This window comes from Octopus sinensis, linkage group LG29 (genome assembly GCF_006345805.1).
Source record: "Octopus sinensis linkage group LG29, ASM634580v1, whole genome shotgun sequence".
Classification (NCBI taxonomy): Eukaryota; Metazoa; Mollusca; class Cephalopoda; order Octopoda; family Octopodidae; genus Octopus; species Octopus sinensis.
In genome coordinates, this window is record NC_043025.1 from 8,519,135 (window position 1) to 8,544,116 (window position 24,982).

At 40.8% G+C, this 24,982-nt stretch overlaps 1 protein-coding gene across 1 annotated transcript in view; it reads right to left on the bottom strand.

The window, feature by feature from the left end:
* Positions 1 to 24,982, bottom strand: part of LOC115226010 (C2 domain-containing protein 3-like) — a 163,433-nt gene that overhangs the window by 34,852 nt on the left and 103,599 nt on the right. The window contains exons 32-38 of the mRNA XM_036514798.1: positions 21,097 to 21,265; positions 19,559 to 19,645; positions 18,594 to 18,815; positions 15,966 to 16,106; positions 6,689 to 6,800; positions 4,225 to 4,428; positions 1,262 to 1,343 (exon numbers count right to left, since the gene is read on the bottom strand). Of these exons, the coding sequence (XP_036370691.1) occupies positions 1,262 to 1,343; positions 4,225 to 4,428; positions 6,689 to 6,800; positions 15,966 to 16,106; positions 18,594 to 18,815; positions 19,559 to 19,645; positions 21,097 to 21,265 (1,017 nt within the window). The remainder of the gene's footprint in view (positions 1 to 1,261; positions 1,344 to 4,224; positions 4,429 to 6,688; positions 6,801 to 15,965; positions 16,107 to 18,593; positions 18,816 to 19,558; positions 19,646 to 21,096; positions 21,266 to 24,982) is intronic.

A 24,982-nucleotide genomic window follows, 5' to 3' on the forward strand; every position in this document is an offset into this window, starting at 1 on the left:
GAATACAAAACAGGTAGAATATTTAGGCCAGATATGGCTGACTTAAATGCTAAAAGGTTAACCCTTTAGCATTCAAATTATTCTGTCCAATGTAATGCTTATTAATTCATACTGTTTTAAATTAATCGTCCATTATTTCATAGCTTTGAGATTTTGATAATGTAATTGGTTATTTTTAGAATGACGCCATAGGACAAACCTGGTCAGTTTGAACACAAAACAGGTAGAATATTTAGACCAGATACAGATGGTTTAAATACTATTCCTCTGTCAAATGTTATAATGATTTATCCATTTTGTTTCAAATTAATCTCATATTATTTCCAAGCTTCAAGATTCCATCCTATGAGTTTATCCCTGTATGTGAGTTTGTTTTTATAAAGCCATCCTATATTTAAAATAGGGTAGGTGTGAGAGTCTGGATCTGGTCAGTTTGAACATAAAACAAGTAGAATATTTTAGACAGATAGGCATAGGAGTAGCTTGCTTACCAACCACATGGTCCCAGGTTCAGTCCCACTGCATAGCAGTGTTGTGATTATTGTTTAACTCCCTCTGACTGAGCAGATGTCAGATCAAAGACATTCCGGCTGTGATCATCCCCTCTTTCTGTATATTACAAACTACATTAGCAAATGCATCTGTCTTTAATTAAGATGACAGGATGCAATTTGAGGGAATATTGTGTGTTATTTTTAACAAGTTCAGTAACTGTGTAGAGGTCTTCTTTGTTGGTTTAATAATGAAGAAATTATAGAGATAGCCACAGGAGTGGCTGTGTGGTAAGTAGCTTGTTTACCAACCACATGGTTCCGGGTTCAGTCCCACTGTGTATCACCTTGGGCAAGTGTCTTCTATTATAACCTCGGGCCAACCAAAGCCTTGTGAGTGGATTTGGTAGACGGAAACTGAAAGAAGCCCGTCGTATATGTGTATGTATATTACATCAATATATCAATTTTGAAAATTTTCACCTAATTTTAAAATTTCAAAAAGTGAAGCTAAACGGAAACAACATCCCATCCTCTGATTTCAATATAATCTGGCTGTGATGGTTACAAGCTATGTAACCCATCGCTAGACCGTTATGGAAAATTGGGACATCCGACATGGAAGAGCTATAATGGACTGAGCAAGCCGCCCGACCGGATAGGACAGATACAATATGGAAAATGAAATAATAAAAAATACATGGCAGCTGTGCTCCAGCATGGCCAATGCAAAACATATTGAAAACAATGAAAGAGTGTATTTGAATTACCTGTAATTGGAGTGTGATGTGACATCGGAGAAACATACCATGTAAATTGGCAGCTCGGGCATTGAAGATGGGATAAAGACCGCTGGAATTTAACCGGAAACAGAAGAAAAATGAACAACAAAATTTATATATTTACTTGTAGGACCCATGTAAATTCCACAGAACGGAAAAAATTAAGAGAACCCATTTAAGAAAGAAAGGATGATTTGCACAGTATATATTCACCTTGTGAGAATATATACTAACTAGCAGTATCGCCCGGCATTGCTCGGGTTTGTAAGGGAAATAACTATATAAGCATTTTTAGAGAGTTATAGCCAAAAAATAGCAAAAAAATGCATTAAAAATGGAAAAAAAATTATGGTAAATTTTTTTTTAAATCGTTGACTCATCGTAGACATTTTTAGAGAGTTACTTCCCTTATATAATAGCGAAAAAAATGCATTAAAATGGAAAAAAATGATGGTAAATTTTTTTTTAAATCGTAGACTCATCGTAGACATTTTTAGAGAGTTACTTCCCTTATATAATAGCGAAAAAAATGCATTAAAATGGAAAAAAATGATGGTAAATTTTTTTTTAAATCTTAGACTCATCGTAGACACGCGCTAATACCCAGAAGGGCTCGATATGAATCACGGCTATAGGATACCCGGTTTTGGTTAAACTGCACCGCAAAATGTGGGAGTAGTTAGGAATCTAAATCGTAGGAGACAGACATCACACAACTTCTCTTTTATATATAAAGATATATTTCCAGTAAAACTATTTTATGAAAAAAATCTGTTATGGCAAAACATATTTTTGCATTTCCACCTTCATATATTTAAATACATGAAGACACATGGCCATGTGGTTAGGCAGTTGCACTCCCATGGGTTCAATTCCCAGACCAAGTGGTGTGTTGTGTTCTTGAGCAAACCACTTCATTTCACTTGGCTCCAGTTCCCCTTTTAATCAATTGGGCATACTGGCCTGTCCACCTAGCCAGCAATGTGGCGTCATTCAAAAGCTAAAATGATGCAAAGTGCACTGTGACCAGCGATGTCTAACAAGATCTGATAGCACGGTCAGTCATGTGATATCTAAAAACATAGAATAAAATAGATATATAGATATACACACACACACACACACACATATATATATATATATATATGTATATATATATATATATATATATATATATATATATATATATATATATATATAGGTTATGAAATAATGGTGTCAAGAAGACCCAAAGGCGTCAGGTAATGCTGAGTAAGTGCTATGGGCAGACTATAGTTAAGCTCCAGGTTCGGTGATTATGCAAATGAGGAGTCCAACATAGGTCATATATTAACATGCATATGTATAAAAAATTAACAGAATGAGATAAAAAATCCAAGGCTGCAAAAGCTTTCAGAACATTTATAAAGAGAAGGTCTTACAGCTGTTTCCGGGATATTTTATATATCCCTTCATCAGAGACAGTAGGGATATATAAAATATCTAGGAAACACCTGTAAGACCTTCTCTTTATAAATATTCTGAAATCTTTCACAGCCTTCTGTTAATTTTATACATATATATGTATGTATTTTTTTAAAAATACAAATAAATGAAAGAGTGGATTTGAATGATGAATTAACAAAATTCCTTTATTTAAAGTAATTTTGCTAATTCGTCGTTCAACTCCATTCTTTCATTTATTTGTATTTAAAAAAACACAGAAATTCCCACACAATAGCACGTGATCTCTGCCCTTGGCATGTAGCTTCAACCGTGTTTTTCTGACGTGAATTTGCTACCCAGGTATCGGTTAACCGAATTATCCATAATAAGATAATTCATTCAACTACTCAATTATATATATGTATGTATATATATATATATATATATATATATAAATGCATGTATGTATCTACCGGTGTGTGTACATGTATGTAGGTATATACATGATGGCTGTCCACTCGTGACCGAGGAAGACCATTGCCGACCTTCAGGAACATTGTGCGCTCTAGGATTAACTTATATTTTGCATTTGCGGCTCCGTTGGTGGCTAATGAGCCCTGCTCTTGACAAGCATACACGACTGCAAACATTGCAGACCAAGATTTCCCCATTCACTATACGAGCCGTGCGCCTTCGCGCAGCTCACTTAAATGAACGTATAATGACCCTACGGTTGCACTTGAAAGGTAAGTGGTTTGCTACTCTAATATGCACCTACTTTGACTAGCTGTGATGAAGATAAAACAATCTTTTATACCCAGCTGAGAGCCATACTTAGAAAAATCCCCAATTCTGATAAAGTCATTCTACTGGGGAATTTTAATGCCAGAGTTGGAACAGACTGGCAAACATGGAACTCTCTAGGACGTTTTGGCGTAGGGAAAATGAATAGCAATGGTCTCATGCTGTTGGAGCTTTGCGAAGAACATGGACTTTACATTGCAAGCACTCATTTTGTGCACAAAGGTGATCACACAACAACATGGATGCATCCAAGGTCTAAAGTTTGGCACTTGCTGGATTATGTCATCATCCGCAAGCGCGACATTTATGACATTTGTAATGTCAAGTCCTTGAATGGATCAGAATGCTGGACAGACCACAGTCTGGTGCAAGCAAAGTTCCGAATGGTGATTAGGGCGAAAGAGAGAAGAGGACCAGTCAGGTATATACATATGTATAAATATATATACACAATTGATTAGATCAAAAGTTGAGGGGCCTGAAAGCCCACCTCAAATCCTTATATCAGATACCTATTTCTTTACTACCCACAAGGGGCTAAACACAGAGAGGACAAACAAGGACAAACGGTTTAAGTCGATTACATTTGAACTTGGCGGAATTTGAACTCAGAACCTAACGGCAGACGAAATACGGCTACGCATTTCGCCCGGCGTGCTAACGTTTCTGCCAGCTCGCCGCCTTAAATCAGAACCTTATATCAGATACCAGAGTTAACATACCTGATTCGATAAACGTTCTTCTTCGGTCCACAGCACAGCTCCCGCAGAGGGACCCAGACAGAGCCAATCAATTTATCCTTCGGTTTCCTTCGGCTCCTGATAGTCTTGTCTAAACTGTCCCCGTCACCGATGTCAATCCTGGGAATGGTACTGGCCCCAACAGAAAACCAGACTTTGATTTCAAGCTTTTCTTCTTTTAAAAACCTTTCAAAATATCAATAAAGGAAAAGAGAGCACGGTGAATAAATTGTTGTCTGAATTAAGCAAGATGAGCAGTAGGGGGGGGGGAGCATCATAACCATGTGTTAACCCTTTCGTTACCGTATTTATTTTGAGATGCTTTGTATTTCTTTCAATTAATTTTAAATATAACAAAGAATTTAGTAAAATAACTTATTTATCATTCAGCTAGTGTTAGGAACATAAATTGTGACTAAGGTTTGGTGGAAGATTTTAATACAAAACTTATGGAAACAAGACATTTGTACGACAGAGCCAGAGCCAGTTTCAACCGGGTTGGTAACAAAAGGGTTAAAAATATCATGGTGACTTTAACCCTTTTGTTACCGTATTTATTTTGAGATGTTCTGTGTTTCTTTCAATTAATTTTAACAGATATATTTACCAAAATTACAGAAAAATATCTTGAAATACTAAAGAATAAATTTATTCAATAAAATCACCATTGGCTTCAACCATGGCCTCCAGACGACTTCAGAATCTCCTACAACTCTTCTAGATGGTCTCCGTGTTTAAGTTGGTGAATGCTGCCATAATCCTTGCCTTCAGTTCATCTTTGGTGTTACAAGGAGTCTTGTCGGTCTCTCGCTCAACTGTGTCCCACACATAACAATCAAGGGATTTGCAGTCTAGGGAGTTAGGTGGCCAGATGTTAGGGGTGTTGTGGCCGCAGAAATTGTCTGAGAGCCATGACTGGGTTCTCCTGCTTGTGTGGCACAGTGCGGCGTCCTGCTGCCAGAAATAGGTTCTTCCAGTACCCACCCTCTTGACCCAGAGTATCAATACCTCCTCCATGCACTTGATGTAGGCCTTTGTGTTGAGTGTGAGGCCATGTGGGAAAATGAATGGAGACATGTCAGCATTTCAATACCCAGTATGAACCATCATGCTACAGGTAATTCTTTTCCAGTTTTCAGATGGTTTCCAGTCCTCCATATTAGCTAACTTTTTATGCTCCCTATTGCTGTTGACTGTTCACCAATATACTTATTTCTTTACAACCCACAAGGAGCTAAACACAGAGGTGACAAACAAGGACAGACAACCAGATTAAGTCGATTATATCGACCCCAGTGCATAACTGGTACTTAATTTATTGACCCCGAAAGGATGAAAGGCAAAGTCGACCTCGGCGGAATTTGAACTCAGAACGTAACAGCAGACAAAATACCTATTTCTTTACTACCCACAAGGGGCTAAACACAGAGGGGACAAACAAGGACAGACAACCGGATTAAGTCGACTATATCGACCCCAGTGCGTAACTGGTACTTAATTTATCGACCCCGAATGGATGAAATGCAAAGCTGACATCGGCGGAATTTGAACTCAGAATGTAACGGCAGACGAAATACCGCTAAGCATTTTGCCTGGCGTGTTAACATTTCTGCCAGCTCACCAATACACCAAGCCATTCCTGACAAAGAAGGCATAAAAAATCATGAAATTTATCCCAAATCCCTTATATAGAAATATATAAAACAAACTTCTTTTAGGCTTGACAGTGTTCACAGGGCATTGAGCAGTGGTCATGATGTTGGCATTTTAATACCCAGCATGATACAGGTAACGCTTCTCCAATATTCAGATGGCTTCTAGTCCTCCACATCAGCTGACTTTTTCTCAAGTACAACTTTAATCTTTATGCTCTCCAACACCAGCGACTGGTTGCCATTACATGAAGCTGTTCTTGAAATAATCTATATATATAAAACAGTAGTTGTGTGAGTGTCTGTCTCCTACGATTTAGATTCCCAACTACTCCCACATTTTGCGGTGCAGTTTAACCAAATTCGGGTATCTTATAGTCGTGATTCATATCGAGCCCTTCTGGGTATTAGCGCGCGTCTACGATGAGTCTACGATTTTAAAAATAATTTACCATCAATTTTTCCCATTTTTAATGCATTTTTTTTGCTATTATATAAGGGAAGTAACTCTCTAAAAATGTCTACGATGAGTCTACGATTTAAAATAAAATTTACCCTCATTTTTTTCCATTTTTAACGCATTTTTTTGCTATTATATAAGGGAAGTAACTCTCTAAAAATGCTTATATAGTTATTTCCCTTACAAACCCGAGCAACGCTGGGCGATACTGCTAGTAAGACATAAAAATCACCAAATTTATCCCAAACATCCTTAATAAATCACCATCTCTCCACCAACCCTACCACACACAAACACAGCAATAAATAAAAATTTTAATGAAAGCAATTTGTACCATAGTAATGGTGATGATAAATCAACAAGGAAACTGTTCTGATGCCCGGCTTTCATTGAGACAAAATCTTCTCCGTAAGCTTTGATGGGGATTGCATCAGATGTGAAGGGACCTGAAATAGAGAAATTAAGAGAAGAGATGCAGAGTGCCATCTGTTGTCAGTTGTTGTTGTTAGCTAACTTATACATCAGCCCTTATCCAGCAGACCTATGATCAAAGGCGTTCCAGCTATGACCATCCTGTCTTTTATTCGCCATCATCAGCCTTTTCCAGGCTGGCATGGGTTGGACGGTTTGACAGGAGCTGGCAACGTCAGAGACCACACCAGGTGCCGTAGTCTGTTTTAGTTTGGTTTCTACAGCTGGATCCTACTTCGTCACGCCAAACACTTTACAGGGTGGGCTGAGTGCTTTTTATGTGGAACCAGCACCAATGCTTTTTATGTGGAACCAGCACCAGTGCTTTTTATGTGGAACCAGCACCAGTGCTTTTTATGTGGAACCAGCACCAATGCTTTTTATGTGGAACCAGCACCAATTGCTTTTATGTGGAACCAGCAACAATGCTTTTTATGTGGAACCAGCACCAGTGCTTTTTATGTGGAACCAGCACCAATGCTTTTTATGTGGAACCAGCACCAGTGCTTTTTATGTGGAACCAGCACCAATGCTTTTTATGTGGAACCAGCACCAATGCTTTTTATGTGGAACCAGCACCAATGCTTTTATGTGGAACCAGCACCAATGCTTTTTATGTGGAACCAGCACCATGCTTTTTATGTGGAACCAGCACCAGCTTTTTATGTGGAACCAGCAACCAGTGCTTTTATGTGGAACCAGCACCAGTGCTTTTTATGTGGAACAGCACCAATGCTTTTTATGTGGAACCAGCACCAGTGCTTTTTATGTGGAACCAGCACCAGTGCTTTTTATGTGGAACCAGCACCAATGTTTTATGTGGAACCAGCACCAATGCTTTTATGTGAACCAGCACCAGTGCTTTTTATGTGGAACCAGAACCAGTGCTTTTTATGTGGGACCAGCACCAATGCTTTTTATGTGGAACCAGCACCAATGCTTTTTATGTGGAACCAGCACCAGTGCTTTTTATGTGGAACCAGCACCAATGCTTTTTATGTGGAACCAGCACCAATGCTTTTTATGTGGAACCAGCACCAATGCTTTTTATGTGGAACCAGCACCAATGCTTTTTATGTGGAACCAGTACCAATGCTTTTTATGTGGAACCAGCACCAATGCTTTTTATGTGGAACCAGCACCAATGCTTTTTATGTGGAACCAGCACCAGTGCTTTTTATGTGGAACCAGAACCAGTGCTTTTTATGTGGGACCAGCACCAATGCTTTTTATGTGGAACCAGCACCAGTGCTTTTTATGTGGAACCAGTACCAATGCTTTTTATGTGGAACCAGCACCAATGCTTTTTATGTGGGACCAGCACCAATGCTTTTTATGTGGAACCAGCACCAGTGCTTTTTATGTGGAACCAGCACCAGTGCTTTTTATGTGGAACCAGCACCAATGCTTTTTATGTGGAACCAGTACCAATGCTTTTTATGTGGAACCAGCACCAATGCTTTTTATGTGGAACCAGCACCAATGCTTTTTATGTGGAACCAGCACCAATGCTTTTTATGTGGAACCAGTACCAATGCTTTTTATGTGGAACCAGCACCAATGCTTTTTATGTGGAACCAGCACCAATGCTTTTTATGTGGAACCAGCACCAATGCTTTTTATGTGGAACCAGTACCAATGCTTTTTATGTGGAACCAGCACCAATGCTTTTTATGTGGAACCAGCACCAATGCTTTTTATGTGGAACCAGCACCAATGCTTTTTATGTGGAACCAGCACCAATGCTTTTTATGTGGAACCAGTACCAATGCTTTTTATGTGGAACCAGCACCAATGCTTTTTATGTGGAACCAGCACCAATGCTTTTTATGTGGAACCAGCACAAAGTGCTTTTTATGTGGACACCAGTACCAATGCTTTTTATGTGGAACCAGCACCAATGCTTTTTATGTGGAACCAGTACCAATGCTTTTTATGTGGAACACCAGCACATGCCCTTTTTATGTGGAAACACAGCACCAATGCTTTTTATGTGAACCAGAACCAGTGCTTTTTATGTGGACCAGACCACCAGTGTTTTATGTGGAACCAGCACCAATGCTTTTTATGTGGAACGAAGACACCAGTGCTTTTTATGTGGAACCAGAACAATGCTTTATGTGTGGAACCAGCACCAATGCTTTTTATGTGGAACCAGCACCAATGCTTTTTATGTGGAACCAGCACCAATGCTTTTTATGTGGAACCAGCACAATGCTTTTATGTGGAACCAGCACCAATGCTTTTTATGTGGAACCAGCACCAATGCTTTTTTGTGGAACCAGCACCAATGCTTTTTATGTGGAACCAGACCAATGCTTTTATGTGGAACCAGCACCAATGCTTTTTATGGGAACCAGCACCAATGCTTTTTATGGGAACCAGAACCAGTGCTTTTTATGTGGAACCAGCACCAATGCTTTTTATGTGGAACCAGCACCAGTGCTTTTTATGTGGAACCAGCACCAGTGCTTTTTATGTGGAACCAGAACCAGTGCTTTTTATGTGGAACCAGCACCAATGCTTTTTATGTGGAACCAGAACCAGTGCTTTTTATGTGGAACCAGCACCAATGCTTTTTATGTGGAACCAGCACCAGTGCTTTTTATGTGGAACCAGAACCAGTGCTTTTTATGTGGAACCAGCACCAATGCTTTTTATGTGGAACCAGCACCAGTGCTTTTTATTAACCCAGCACCAATGCTTTTTATGTGGAACCAGCACCAATGCTTTTTATGTGGAACCAGCACCAATGCTTTTATGTGGAACCAGCACCAATGCTTTTTATGTGACCCAGCACCAATGCTTTTTATGTGGAACCAGCACCAATGCTTTTTATGTGGAACCAGCACCAGTGCTTTTTATGTGGAACCAGACCAGTGCTTTTTATGTGGGACCAGCACCAATGCTTTTTATGTGGAACCAGCACCAGTGCTTTTTATGTGGAACCAGCACCAATGCTTTTTATGTGGCACCAGCACCAATGCTTTTTATGTGGAACCAGCACCAGTGCTTTTTATGTGGAACCAGAACCAGTGCTTTTTATGTGGAACCAGAACCAGTGCTTTTTATGTGGAACCAGCACCAATGCTTTTTATGTGGCACCAGCACCAATGCTTTTTATGTGGAACCAGCACCAATGCTTTTTATGTGGCACCAGCACCAATGCTTTTTATGTGACACCAGCACCAATGCTTTTTATGTGGTACCAGCACCAATGCTTTTTATGTGGAACCAGCACCAATGCTTTTTATGTGACACCAGCACCAATGCTTTTTATGTGGAACCAGCACCAATGCTTTTTATGTGACACCAGTACCAATGCTTTTTATGTGACACCAGTACCAATGCTTTTTATGTGACACCAGCACCAATGCTTTTTATGTGGTACCAGCACCAATGCTTTTTATGTGGAACCAGCACCAATGCTTTTTATGTGACACCAGCACCAATGCTTTTTATGTGGAACCAGCACCAATGCTTTTTATGTGACACCAGCACCAATGCTTTTTATGTGGCACCAGCACCAATGCTTTTTATGTGACACCAGCACCAATGCTTTTTATGTGACACCAGCACCAATGCTTTTTATGTGGAACCAGCACCAATGCTTTTTATGTGACACCAGCACCAATGCTTTTTATGTGGCACCAGCACCAATGCTTTTTATGTGACACCAGTACCAATGCTTTTTATGTGACACCAGTACCAATGCTTTTTATGTGACACCAGCACCAATGCTTTTTATGTGGAACCAGCACCAATGCTTTTTATGTGACACCAGTACCAATGCTTTTTATGTGACACCAGCACCAATGCTTTTTATGTGGTACCAGCACCAATGCTTTTTATGTGGAACCAGCACCAATGCTTTTTATGTGGAACCAGTACCAATGCTTTTTATGTGACACCAGCACCAATGCTTTTTATGTGGAACCAGCACCAATGCTTTTTATGTGGAACCAGAACCAGTGCTTTTTATGTGGGACCAGAACCAGTGCTTTTTATGTGGAACCAGCACCAATGCTTTTTATGTGGAACCAGCACCAGTGCTTTTTATGTGAACCAGAACCAGTGCTTTTTATGTGGGACCAGCACCAATGCTTTTTATGTGGAACCAGCACCAATGCTTTTTATGTGGCACCAGCACCAATGCTTTTTATGTGGAACCAGCACCAATGCTTTTTATGTGGCACCAGCACCAATGCTTTTTATGTGGAACCAGCACCAATGCTTTTTATGTGGAACCAGCACCAATGCTTTTATGTGGCATGGTGCACCAGCAGCACCAATGCTTTTTATGTGGCACCAGCACCAATGCTTTTTATGTGGACCAGTACCAATGCTTTTTTTGTACCAGTACCAATGCTTTTTATGTGGCACCAGCACCAGTGCTTTTTATGTGGCACCAGCACAATGCTTTTTATGTGGCACCAGCACCAGGCTTTTTATGTGGAACCAGCACCAATGCTTTTTATGTGGAACCAGCACCACAATGCTTTTTATGTGGCAACCAGCACCAATGCTTTTTATGTGGCACCACACCAGTGCTTTTTATGTGGAACCAGCACCAATGCTTTTTATGTGGAACCAGCACCAATGCTTTTTATGTGGAACCAGCACCAGTGCTTTTTATGTGGTACCAGTACCAATGCTTTTTATGTGGTACCAGTACCAATGCTTTTTATGTGGCACCAGCACCAATGCTTTTTATGTGGCACCAGCACCAGTGCTTTTTATGTGGAACCAGCACCAATGCTTTTTATGTGGCACCAGCACCAATGCTTTTTATGTGGCACCAGCACCAATGCTTTTTATGTGGCACCAGCACCAATGCTTTTTATGTGGCACCAGCACCAGTGCTTTTTATGTGGAACCAGCACCAATGCTTTTTATGTGACACCAGCACCAATGCTTTTTATGTGGAACCAGCACCAATGCTTTTTATGTGGAACCAGCACCAGTGCTTTTTATGTGGTACCAGTACCAATGCTTTTTATGTGGTACCAGTACCAATGCTTTTTATGTGGCACCAGCACCAGTGCTTTTTATGTGGAACCAGCACCAATGCTTTTTATGTGACACCAGCACCAATGCTTTTTATGTGGAACCAGCACCAATGCTTTTTATGTGACACCAGCACCAATGCTTTTTATGTGGAACCAGCACCAATGCTTTTTATGTGGAACCAGCACCAATGCTTTTTATGTGGAACCAGCACCAATGCTTTTTATGTGGTACCAGTACCAGTGCTTTTTATGTGGTACCAGCACCAATGCTTTTTATGTGGAACCAGCACCAGTGCTTTTTATGTGGTACCAGTACCAATGCTTTTTATGTGGTACCAGTACCAATGCTTTTTATGTGGCACCAGCACCAGTGCTTTTTATGTGGAACCAGCACCAGTGCTTTTTATGTGGAACCAGTACCAGTGCTTTTTATGTGGTACCAGCACCAATGCTTTTTATGTGGAACCAGCACCAGTGCTTTTTATGTGGTACCAGTACCAATGCTTTTTATGTGGTACCAGTACCAATGCTTTTTATGTGGCACCAGCACCAGTGCTTTTTATGTGGAACCAGCACCAATGCTTTTTATGTGGAACCAGCACCAATGCTTTTTATGTGGAACCAGCACCAATGCTTTTTATGTGGAACCAGCACCAATGCTTTTTATGTGGAACCAGCACCAATGCTTTTTATGTGGAACCAGTACCAGTGCTTTTTATGTGGAACCAGCACCAATGCTTTTTATGTGGAACCAGCACCAATGCTTTTTATGTGGAACCAGCACCAATGCTTTTTATGTGGAACCAGCACCAATGCTTTTTATGTGGCACCAGCACCAATGCTTTTTATGTGGAACCAGCACCAATGCTTTTTATGTGGAACCAGCACCAATGCTTTTTATGTGGAACCAGCACCAATGCTTTTTATGTGGAACCAGCACCAATGCTTTTTATGTGGAACCAGCACAATGCTTTTTATGTGGAACCAGCACCAATGCTTTTTATGTGGAACCAGCACCAATGCTTTTTATGTGGAACCAGCACCAATGCTTTTTATGTGGAACCAGCACCAATGCTTTTATGTGGAACCAGCACCAATGCTTTTTATGTGGAACCAGCACCAATGCTTTTTATGTGGAACCAGCACCAATGCTTTTTATGTGGAACCAGCACCAATGCTTTTTATGTGGAACCAGCACCAATGCTTTTTATGTGGAACCAGCACCAATGCTTTTTTGGGAACCAGCACCAATGCTTTTTATGTGGAACCAGCACCAATGCTTTTATGTGGAACCAGCACCAATGCTTTTTATGTGGAACCAGCACCATGCTTTTTATGTGGAACCAGCACCAATGCTTTTTATGTGGACCAGCACCAATGCTTTTTATGTGGAACCAGCACCAATGCTTTTTATGTGGAACCAGCACCAATGCTTTTTATGTGGAACCAGCACCAATGCTTTTTATGGTGAACCAGCACCAATGCTTTTTATGTGGAACCAGCACCAATGCTTTTTATGTGGAACCAGCACCAATGCTTTTTATGTGGAACCAGCACCAATGCTTTTTATGTGGAACCAGCACCAATGCTTTTTATGTGGAACCAGCACCAATGCTTTTTATGTGGAACCAGCACCAATGCTTTTTATGTGGAACCAGCACCAATGCTTTTTATGTGGAACCAGCACCAATGCTTTTTATGTGGAACCAGCACCAATGCTTTTTATGTGGAACCAGCACAATGCTTTTTATGTGGAACCAGCACCAATGCTTTTTATGTGGAACCAGCACCAATGCTTTTTATGTGGAACCAGCACCAATGCTTTTTATGTGGAACCAGCACCAATGCTTTTTATGTGGAACCAGCACCAATGCTTTTTATGTGGAACCAGCACCAATGCTTTTTATGTGGAACCAGCACCAGTGCTTTTTATGTGGCACTGGCACCAATGCTTTTTATGTGGCACTGGCACCAATGCTTTTTATGTGGCACTGGCACCAGTGCTTTTTATGTGGCACTGGCACCAATGCTTTTTATGTGGAACCAGCACCAATGCTTTTTATGTGGAACCAGCACCAGTGCTTTTTATGTGACACCAGCACCAATGCTTTTTATGTGGCACCGGCACCAATGCTTTTTATGTGGCACTGGCACCAATGCTTTTTATGTGGCACCGGCACCAATGCTTTTTATGTGGCACTGGCACCAATGCTTTTTATGTGGAATCAGCACCAATGCTTTTTATGTGGAACCAGCACCAATGCTTTTTATGTGGAACCAGCACCAATGCTTTTTATGTGACACCAGCACCAATGCTTTTTATGTGGAACCAGCACCAATGCTTTTTATGTGACACCAGCACCAATGCTTTTTATGTGGAACCAGCACCAATGCTTTTTATGTGGAACCAGCACCAATGCTTTTTATGTGGAACCAGCACCAATGCTTTTTATGTGGAACCAGCACCAATGCTTTTTATGTGACACCAGCACCAATGCTTTTTATGTGGAACCAGCACCAATGCTTTTTATGTGGAACCAGCACCAATGCTTTTTATGTGGAACCAGCACCAATGCTTTTTATGTGGAACCAGCACCAATGCTTTTTATGTGGAACCAGCACCAATGCTTTTTATGTGGAACCAGCACCAATGCTTTTTATGTGACACCAGCACCAATGCTTTTTATGTGGACCAGCACCAATGCTTTTTATGTGGCACCAGCACCAATGCTTTTTATGTGGAACCAGCACCAATGCTTTTTATGTGACACCAGCACCAATGCTTTTTATGTGGAACCAGCACCAATGCTTTTTATGTGGAACCAGCACCAATGCTTTTTATGTGACACCAGCACCAATGCTTTTTATGTGGAACCAGCACCAATGCTTTTTATGTGGAACCAGCACCAATGCTTTTTATGTGGAACCAGCACCAGTGCTTTTTATGTTTCAAAGTAAGGTGATATTTTTTCTATAGTTAGACAGGTTTCTCACGAGGACTGGAGGCAAACGACCTTGCTCATATGCCAATGATACACATTTATAACCATCGTGTAATGTCTATACAAGGTTACATCATCATCATCATCATTTAACGTCCGTTTTCCATGCTGGCATGGGTTGGAGGGTTTGACTGAGGTCTGGAGAGCCAGCAGCAGCACCAGGCCCAGTCTGATCTGGCAATGTTTCTACAGCTGGATGCCCTTCATAACGCCAACCAATCCAAGAGTGTAGTCAGTGCTTTTCACATGCCTCCAGCACAGGAGCCAGTCAGGCGAGCCTGGCATCGATCATGTTCAGATGGTGCTTTTTATGTGCCACTGGCATAAAAACCAGTCAGGGGCTACTGGCATCAGCCACGACTTGGTGCTTTTTACATGCCACTGGCACGGGAGCCAGTCAGGCAGTATAAAAACACAATGGGATTCTTTCGATTTCCATTCACCAATCCATTCACAAACCTGTGGTCAACCCAGAGCTATAACAAAAAACATTTGCCCAAGATTCCATGCAGTAGGCGTAGGAGTGGCTGTGTGGTAAGTAGCTTGTTTACCAACCACATGGTTCCAGGTTCAGTCCCACTGCGTGGCACCTTGGGCAAGTGTCTTCTACTATAGCCTCGGGCCGACCAAAGCCTTGTGAGTGGATTTGGTAGAGGGAAACTGAATGAAGCCCGTCATATATATGTATATATATATATGTATGCGTGTGTATATTTGTGTGTCTGTGTTTGTCCCCCTAGCATTGCTTGACAACTGATGCTGGTGTGTTTATGTCCCCATCACTTAGCGGTTCGGCAAAAGAGACCGATAGAATAAGTACTGGGCTTACAAAAAAATAAATCCTGGGGTCGAGTTGCTCGATTAAAGGCAGTGCTCCAGCATGGCCGCAGTCAAATGACTGAAACAAGTAAAAGAGTAGGACTAAACGATGAACATGGTTTCAGTTTGGAAAATCAGACCAAGAGAATAAGCCCAACTTAAAAAAGTTAGAACTGGGGTTGATCTGTTGATCCCTCGCAGGGTGGCTGAACAAGTGCTATGCCTTGCCAAGGGGCAACCCATAAGGGCAGAAAACAAGAGAAAAGAGACAAAAGAAAGAAAACTAAATGAAGCCCCAATAATAGCTCACCTTTATCGTAGAAAGTGTATTTCAAATACGTGAAGCTCTCTCTGTTGATGGTCGTTTGTCCAGGGAAGAGACAGTTGGGAACAGCCAGCCTCATGTCATCAGCATTGATGGTCACCTGGAGATCTCTGCCATTTGTAAGGTCTGTTAGAGAAGAGATGGAGAGGAAACAATCAGAGGTGATAGTGATGGTGGCGATGGTTTTGTTCGTTCTATTGTCACTACTTAGAATTTCAATGAAGTGGGGGAATGGAATTGGAAATACAAGTGCTCTAGACACTCCAAAAGAGACGCTCAAGATGAATATATATATATATAAATGTTACCTTTTTAGCACAAGGTTGTACCAACACACATCTATGCCATTCTATATTTAAGAGATGAGGAATTTATATACATTATTTACATTTGACAGATATTTGTCCTCATCTTGTTTGTTGTTAACACAACATTTCATCTGATATACCCTCCAGCCTTCATCAGGTGTCTTGGGGAAATTTCATACTTGGGTTCTCATTCCTAAGGTATTTTTCGATGTTATTATTATTATTATTATTATTATTATTATTATAGGCGCAGGAGTGGCTGTGTGGTAAGTAGCTTGCTTACCAACCACATGGTTCTGGGTTCAGTCCCACTGCGTGGCATCTTGGGCAAGTGTCTTCTGCTATAGCCCCGGGCCGACCAATGCCTTCCTTGTGAGTGGATTTGGTAGACGGAAACTGAAAGAAGCCTGTCGTATATATGTATATATATATCTATGTGTGTGTATATGTTTGTGTGTCTGTGTTTGTCCCCCCACCATCGCTTGACAACCGATGCTGGTGTGTTTACGTCCCCATCACTTAGCGGTTCGGCAAAAAGAGACCGATAGAATAAGTACTGGGCTTACAAAGAATAAGTCCCGGGGTCGATTTGCTCGACTAAAGGCGGTGCTCCAGCATGGCCGCAGTCAAATGACTGAAACAAGTAAAAGAATAATTATTATTATTATTCAGGTCTCTGCCTGGAATCGAACTCGGAATCTTGGGGTTAATAGATCTTAACCCCAAGATTCCGAGGTCAATTCCAGGCAGTGACCTGAATAATAACATCGAAAAATACCTTAGGAATGAGAACCCAGGTACGAAATTTCCCTAAGACACCTGAAGAAGGCTGGAGGGTATATCAGCCGAAACGTTGTGTTAACAACAAACAAGATGAGGACAAATATCCGTCAAATGTAAATAATGTAAATAATGAACATACATCTATGACAGTAACTTTCTTAAACAACATCTTTACCATATATTTTTAAATAGCATTCGATTGACTACACAGAAATTCACCTTTTTTCTCTGACGAGTGGATGCATTACCTTATAATGATTATCAATTTTAGATTTCATTTTGAAGGGTAATACATTCATGAAACAATTGTAATTTTAAACTTTTAAAATAAGCATACTTTGAGTAAAGTGCATCAAAACAAGTGCACCTTAAACAAGGGACATATTCATACAGCACAGAATCTATTGCATTTCAATGTGTTTTAGGGTTAGTTAGGGTTAGGGGTGGGGGGAAGGGTATCTTTTTTATCTTCAGAAATGTAAATAAACCCAATCTGTTTCTTAAACAGGGGACATATTCATACGGCACATAATGTTTTTTACCTCAATAGACGTCATTGATTAGTTGAAATTTCAGAAATTGAAGAAAAAAAAACAACATGCTGGTGGCACATAAAAAGCACCATCCAAACGTGGCCAGCGCCGCCTTGACTGGCTTCCATGCCAGTGGCACATAAAAGGCACCATCCAATTGTGGTGACAGAAGGGTTACAATAAAAGAATACCTCTGAGGCACAAATCTGAGCAAGGTTGTTCATGGAAGACCAGCAGTCACCCATGGATGTCAGCCTCCCCTCTTCGTGCCACTAATGTTATCCAAGGGAAAGGCAAAGACCAATAAAGCTTGGCACCAATGATGTCGCAACTCATTTCAGATCTTTTCCGTTTGACCGGCAGTTTTTTAAAATAATTTCCACGTAACTAAACACTTTTAAACTTCGTATATTGGTAGAATGTGTTTATAAAACATCTTTTTCTCTTGGCTTTATTGAGAAAATTCTATAGTTTGTAAAATATTTGTTGTTTTTTTTCTTCAATTTCTGCAATTTCAACCAATCAATGACGTTTATTGAGGTGAAAACATTCTGTGCCGTATGAATATGTCCCTCGTTTAAGAAACAGATTGGGTTTATTTACATTTCTGAAGAAAAAAATATACCCTTCCCCCACCCCTAACCCACCCTAAAACACATTGAAATGCAATAGATCGATACTAGGGTCATAATTATGGGTGACAATTTCATATGACACCGCTAGAAAAAACTGCCGTTCAAACGGAAAAGATCCCTCATTTCTACAGCTAAGTGAACTGTAGCAATGTGAAATAAAGTGTCTTGCTCAAGAACACAGCACTCAGCTTGGTCCAGGAATCGAACTCACTACCTCATGGTTGTGAGCCCGACGCTCTAACCCCCGAGCCACGCACATTCGCTGAGGTGGGTGGTTAAACTAGAGTGACCCAATCCAGACCAAACCAATCTTAGTCAACACGAAAAACACAACACGACCCACTCCAAACTTACCAGCAAAATTGCCGTTGAGGGCATATCTGTCCGGCAAAGTCCAGTTGTGCATCTCAGCAATCCGGATGACACGATCGAGGTCGTTGGCCTGAGAGAACTTGATGCTCACCTCAACGCCACCTACGACACGCTCCAGCTGACCTGCTGATGATGTCTGGACTGTGATCAGGCGTGAAGTGTCCTCCACGACTGGCTTGTTGACAGGGAACCAGCCGTTGATACCTGAGGGAGGGAGGAAAACAAACATGAATGAATCATCATCCTCATCATAATAATAATAACCATCATCATCATCATCATCTCCATTCATCATCACCACTGTCATCATCATTCGTCATCACCACCACCACCACCACCAAACATCAACATCATCATCTTGTAACGACTATACAAGGTTACGTTACATCATCATCATTATCACCACCACCACCACCATCATCTTGTTGTAACGTATATACAAGGTTACGTTACAACAACATCACCATCACCATCACCATCATCATCATCACCATAATCACCACCATCACCATCATCATCATCATCATCATCATCACCATCACCACCATCTTGGAACGTCTTTACAAGGTTACATTACAACAACATCATCATCATCATCACCATCACCACCATCATCACCATCACCACCATCATCATCATCACCATAATCATCATCACCATCATAATCATCATCATCACCATCACCATCATCATCACCATCATCACCACCACCATCATCATCATCATCACCATCACCATCATCACCATCACCATCACCACCACCATCATCATCATCATCACCATCATCACCATCACCACCATCACCACCATCACCATCTTGTTGTAACGTCTATACAAGGTTAGATCATCAATGCCATCTCCGAAAGATGGTTGCACTGTACAGGAGTGTACAGGATAAGTTTCCCCCTCCTGCCCACATAGAGAGCAATAAAGAAGATTGTACTAACCGGTGGTGCTGGTGAGCAATTCAGCAAGTGGTACAAAGGTATTTCCCAGTAAGACATCTTGATGGTTGGTGCAGGAGATGCCAGGTTCTAATCCAGTGAGGGTGAAGAAAGGAGAAAAATGGTTTAATACAGGTTAGTGTTATGGAAGGGTTCGACTGCATATTTGTATCGGCACGCACATGCATGTATATGCGTGTGCATGTATGTATGTAAATATATAGGAGTGGCTGTGTGGTAAGTAGCTTGCTTATGAACCACATGGTTCCGGGTTCAGTCCCACTGTGTGGCACCTTGGGCAAATGTCTTCTACTATAGCCTCGGGCCAAACAAAGCCTTGGGAGTGGATTTGGTAGACGGAAACTGAAAGAAGCCCGTCATATATATATATATATATATATATTTTCCTGTCTTCCCTTCTCTGGATCTTTCCTTCTCCTATGTTTCCGACGAAGAGCTCTGCTCGAAACGTTAAACCCTCCTTCTTTCCTGAGCGTCCAATAATACTATATTTGTTCCACGTCCTTGCGTTGTTGTGTTTTTTTTGTGCTTTCTTGTTTGGATTAACTATATATATATATATATATATACATATATAAATGTATGTGTGTGTATATGTTTGCGTGTGTGTGTTTGTACCACCAACATCACTTGACAACCGATGAGGGTTGTCAACGTCCCCGTAACTTAGTGGTTCGGCTAAAGAGACCGATAGAATAAGTACTGGGCTTACAAAGAATAAGTCCTGGGGTTGATTTGCTCGACTAAAGGCGGTGCTCCACCATGGCCACAGTCAAATTATTGAAACAACTAAAAGAGTAAAAGAGTATATATACATATATATATATATATATATATTTATAAATAAGAATAATATCGATATTTAAATATCGATATTATCAAGTGGCCAGCATGGGAAAAAATACCATACAAAGGTAATAATTTTTTTACAACTAAAAATAAGGGTGTCTGAGAGACACCACCATGCCGAAATAGCAGTCAAATCCCTGACTCTAAAAACCACCTTAAATGTTCATATATATATATATATATATATGGAGGCGGAATGGCCTAGTGGTTAGGGCAGCGGACTTGCGGTCGGAGGATCGCGGTTTCGATTCCCAGACCGGGCGTTGTGTGTGTTTATTGAGCGAAAAAAACACCTAAAAGCTCCACGAGGCTCCGGCAGGAGGTGGTGATCCCTGCTGTACTCTTTCACCACTCTAAAGGCGGTGCTCCAGCATGGCCGCAGTCAAATGACTGAAACAAGTACAAAAAAATATATATATATATATATATATATATATATTATTGAGTTAGAAAACAGATGTAATGGATACAAATTAATTCATTAATTAATTAACATGTTCACCTACAATTGTTTCATTTCACAAACAAAATTAAAATAGGAAAGGGAGAGGAGGAAGAAGCGATAAGGAAGAAGCGATGAAGAGGAAGAGGAGGGTAATGACACTATCAAAACACTACCCCCCCCCACCTCATAACTACTGACCCACAACACCCTCTCAGTGGTTCCTTACCTGATATATTCTGGTGCCAGAGTTCCAGGTGAAGTCCTGCAGTCTCCAATTGCTCAGCTAAACAAGAGGCCATACCATTGTTGGTTGCCACCAGGGGGCAGTAGAAGTCAAAATACTGTCCAATGTTAGCATGGAAACACTTTGCCATTGTCCTAGTTGTGAAATTGCGCTGACAAACAGACAGACAAAAGGAAGATATTAGCCATTTAGCCTCTCACACCTACCCTACAATGTCATTCTAAAAATAAACAATCACATCATCTCAAGACAACAACAAGATAATGCAAGATTAATTCTTTTAGTCTTTTACTTGTTTCAGTCATTTGACTGCGTCTATGCTGGAGCACCATCTTTAGTCGAGCAAATTGACCCCCATGACTTATTTTTTATAAGCCTAGTACTTATTCTATCATTCCCTTTTGCCGAACCGCCAAGTTACGGGGACGTAAACACACCTGCATCGGTTGTCAAGTGATGTTGGGGTGGACAAACACAGATATATACACACACATATACACGTATATATACATATATATACAAATGAGGCCTCTTTTATTTATATACAAAATATATACTGAACTTTATAGAAGTTCCTACTGTTAATGGTTATATTTACATGCCGAAATCTACCAGTAAATAATTGTTGGTTTATTTAAAAACCATTAAAGTTATTATTTGCTCTTATTATATTACATATATATACATATATACTAGCAGTATCGCCCGGTTTGTAAGGGAAATAACTATATAAGCATTTTTAGAGAGTTACTTCCCTCATATAATAACAAAAAAACTGCATTAAAAACGGAAAAAATTATGGTAAATTTTTTTTTTAAATCGTAGACGCACACTAATACGCAGAAGGGCTCGATATGAATGACGACTATAAGATACCCGCTTTTGGTTAAACTGCACCGCAAAATGTGGGAGTAGTTCGGAATCTAAATCGTAGGAGACAGACACCACACAACTTCTCTTTTATATCTCTCTCTATATAAACGGCAGTTTGTCTGTGCGTGTTTCTGTGTGTCTGTTTGCTTGTACCCTCACTCTGACCACGGCTTTCAACCGATTCTGATGAAACTTGACACACACATAGCCCAATGTCATAATTCAAAACTAACGCAGCGAAAATTTTGAAAAGTTCCCCCAGTTCAGAAAAAGATTGATAAATTCGACATGGGGTCGACAATCAGAAACACAAACCGCAGATGGTCTAGGGGACGCAACTCGGCCTTTTTAACTATCAAAAAAAAAATTTACCATCATTATTCCCCATTTTTTTTGCTATTTTTTGGCTATAACTCTCTAAAAGTGCTTTATAGTTATTTCCCTTACAAACCCGAGCAACGCCGGGCGATACTGCTAGTATATAGATATTTATATAGTAAACTTTGCTTGAAGACTTGTTGAGGCAAGTGAAATCAAAATCACTGACGTGGCCAATGACATTACCACTTGATTGGCACTCATACCAGTGGAACTTTAAAAGCACCATCTGAGCGTGAAAATTGCCAGGGCTGTTGACTTGCTCCTGTGCCAGTGACACATAAAAAGCACCATTCGAGCGTGATCATTGCCAGCATGGCCTTACTGGCACTTGTGCTGGTGGCACGTGAAAATCAACATTCAAGCGTGGTCGTTGCCAGTGCCACTGGACAGGCTCCCATGCAGGTGGCACATAAAAAATACCTTTGAGTATGGTTGTTGCGAGTACTGCCTGACTGGCTCCCGTGCAGGTGGCACGTAAAAAACACCTCTTGAGTGTGATCGTTGCCAATACCACCTGATTGGCCCTTGTGCTGGTGGCACATAAAAGGACCCACTACACTCTCGGAGTGATTGGTGTTAGAAAGGGCATCCAGCTGTAGATCAGATAGGAACCTGGTGCAGCCTTCTGGCTCGCCAGTTCTCAGTCAAACCGTCCAACCCATGCCAGCATAGAAAGCAGATGTTAAACGACGATATGTATACAATGGGCTTCTTTCAGTTTCCGTGTACTAAATCCAGTCACAAGGCTTTGGTCGGCACGAGGCTATAGTAGAAGACACTTGCCCAAGGTGCCATGCAGTGGGACTGAACCCGGAACCAGGTGGTTGGTAAGCAAGCTACTTACCACACAACCACGCCTATGCATATTCAAAACAATTTAAATAAAAAAGCTTTACATTTGACAGAGTAATCGGAATGCTTAAAGGTTGAAATCTGTAGCATTTAAACCATCCGTGACTGGCCTAAGTATTCTAAGTTTTAAGTTCAAAATGGCCAGGTCCAGCCTCTCACACCTAACCCACAATGTCATTCTGAAAATAAGTAATCACATCATCAAAATTGTGAAGCTTTGAGATAATCCATGATTAATTCAAAATGTGAATAAATAAGCGTTACACTTGACAGAACTTTTTAGCATTTGAACCAGCCAAATCAGGCCTGATCTGACCTTTCACACCTACCTTACAATGTCATTCTAAAAATAAACAATCATCATCATCATCATTGTTGTCATTGTTTAACGTCCGCTTTCCATGCTGGCATGGGTTGGATGGTTTGACTGAAGACTGGCAAGCCAGTAGGATGCACCAGGCTCCAATTTGATCTGGCAGTGTTTCTACAGCTGGATGCCCTTCCTAATGCCAACCACTCCGAGAGTGTAGTGAGTGCTTTTTACGTGCCACTGGCAGTGGAGCCAGGCAGGGGTCACTGGCCTCACCACATCATCACAATCTTGAAATTACAAGATAATGAGTGACTAATTCAACACGATGTGAATAAATAAGAATTCCATTTGACAGAGTAATCTGAACGTTAAAGGGGTCACCCATTAGCTTTTAAACCAGAGCCCAAATATTCTACCTGTTTTCTGTTCAAAATGGCCAGGTCCAGTCTTTTTTACCTACCCTATAATGTCATTCTAAAAATAAGTAATCACATTATTTTGATATAATGCATGACTAATTCAAAACAACATGAGTAGATAAGAATTCTATTTGACAGAGGAATTTGAATGCTAAAGGGTTAGTGACCCTAATGGAAACATATTAAGGATTTCTTTATCTCGTAATGCCAGAGAGCACCAGAGAAACAGAAACACACTCACACACATGTTGAGGTGTCAGCACAAGTATGACTGCGTGGTTATAGAGTTTGCCTTATAACCATGTGGCTTTGAGTTCTATTTCATTGAGGGGTAACTTGGGCAAAGGCCTTCTACGGTAGCTTGAGGTTGACCAACGCTTTGTGAGTGGAAATGGTAGGCCAAAATGGTGTAGCAACCCATCATGTATATACCACCATAGTCATCATCATTAAACATCCATATTCCATAAAACCAAAGTGCCACATGAAAAGCACTGGTGCTGGTGCCATGTAAAAAGTACCCAGTACAGTCTGTAAAGTGGTTGGCATAAAGAAGGGCATCCAGCCGTAGAAACCATGCCACAGCAGACTGGAACCTGGTGTGACCCGCTGACCTTGCCAGCTCCTGTGAAGCCATCTAACCCATGCCAGCATGGAGAACAGACTTTAATCAATGATGATAGTAATTCCATGCTGACATGCGTTGGATTGTTTGACAAGATCCGACAGGCTCAAAGACTGTATCCGGCTCCAGCGTCTGCTTTGGCATGGTTTCCATGACTGGATGTCCTTGCTATTACTAACCACTTTACACAGTGTACTGGGTGCCTTTTTTTTATGGCACCAGCACTAGTGAGGTTAGCACGCAGCTTGCACAACTAACGTTACAAACGTACGCACATGGCCAAATGCAAATGCAATCACACAAACGTACACAAAGTTAGTTGCATACGCATACACAATCACATACAAGCACGACCACATATACAGCCATACATAAAGACATACAATCAGACACCAAGACACACAA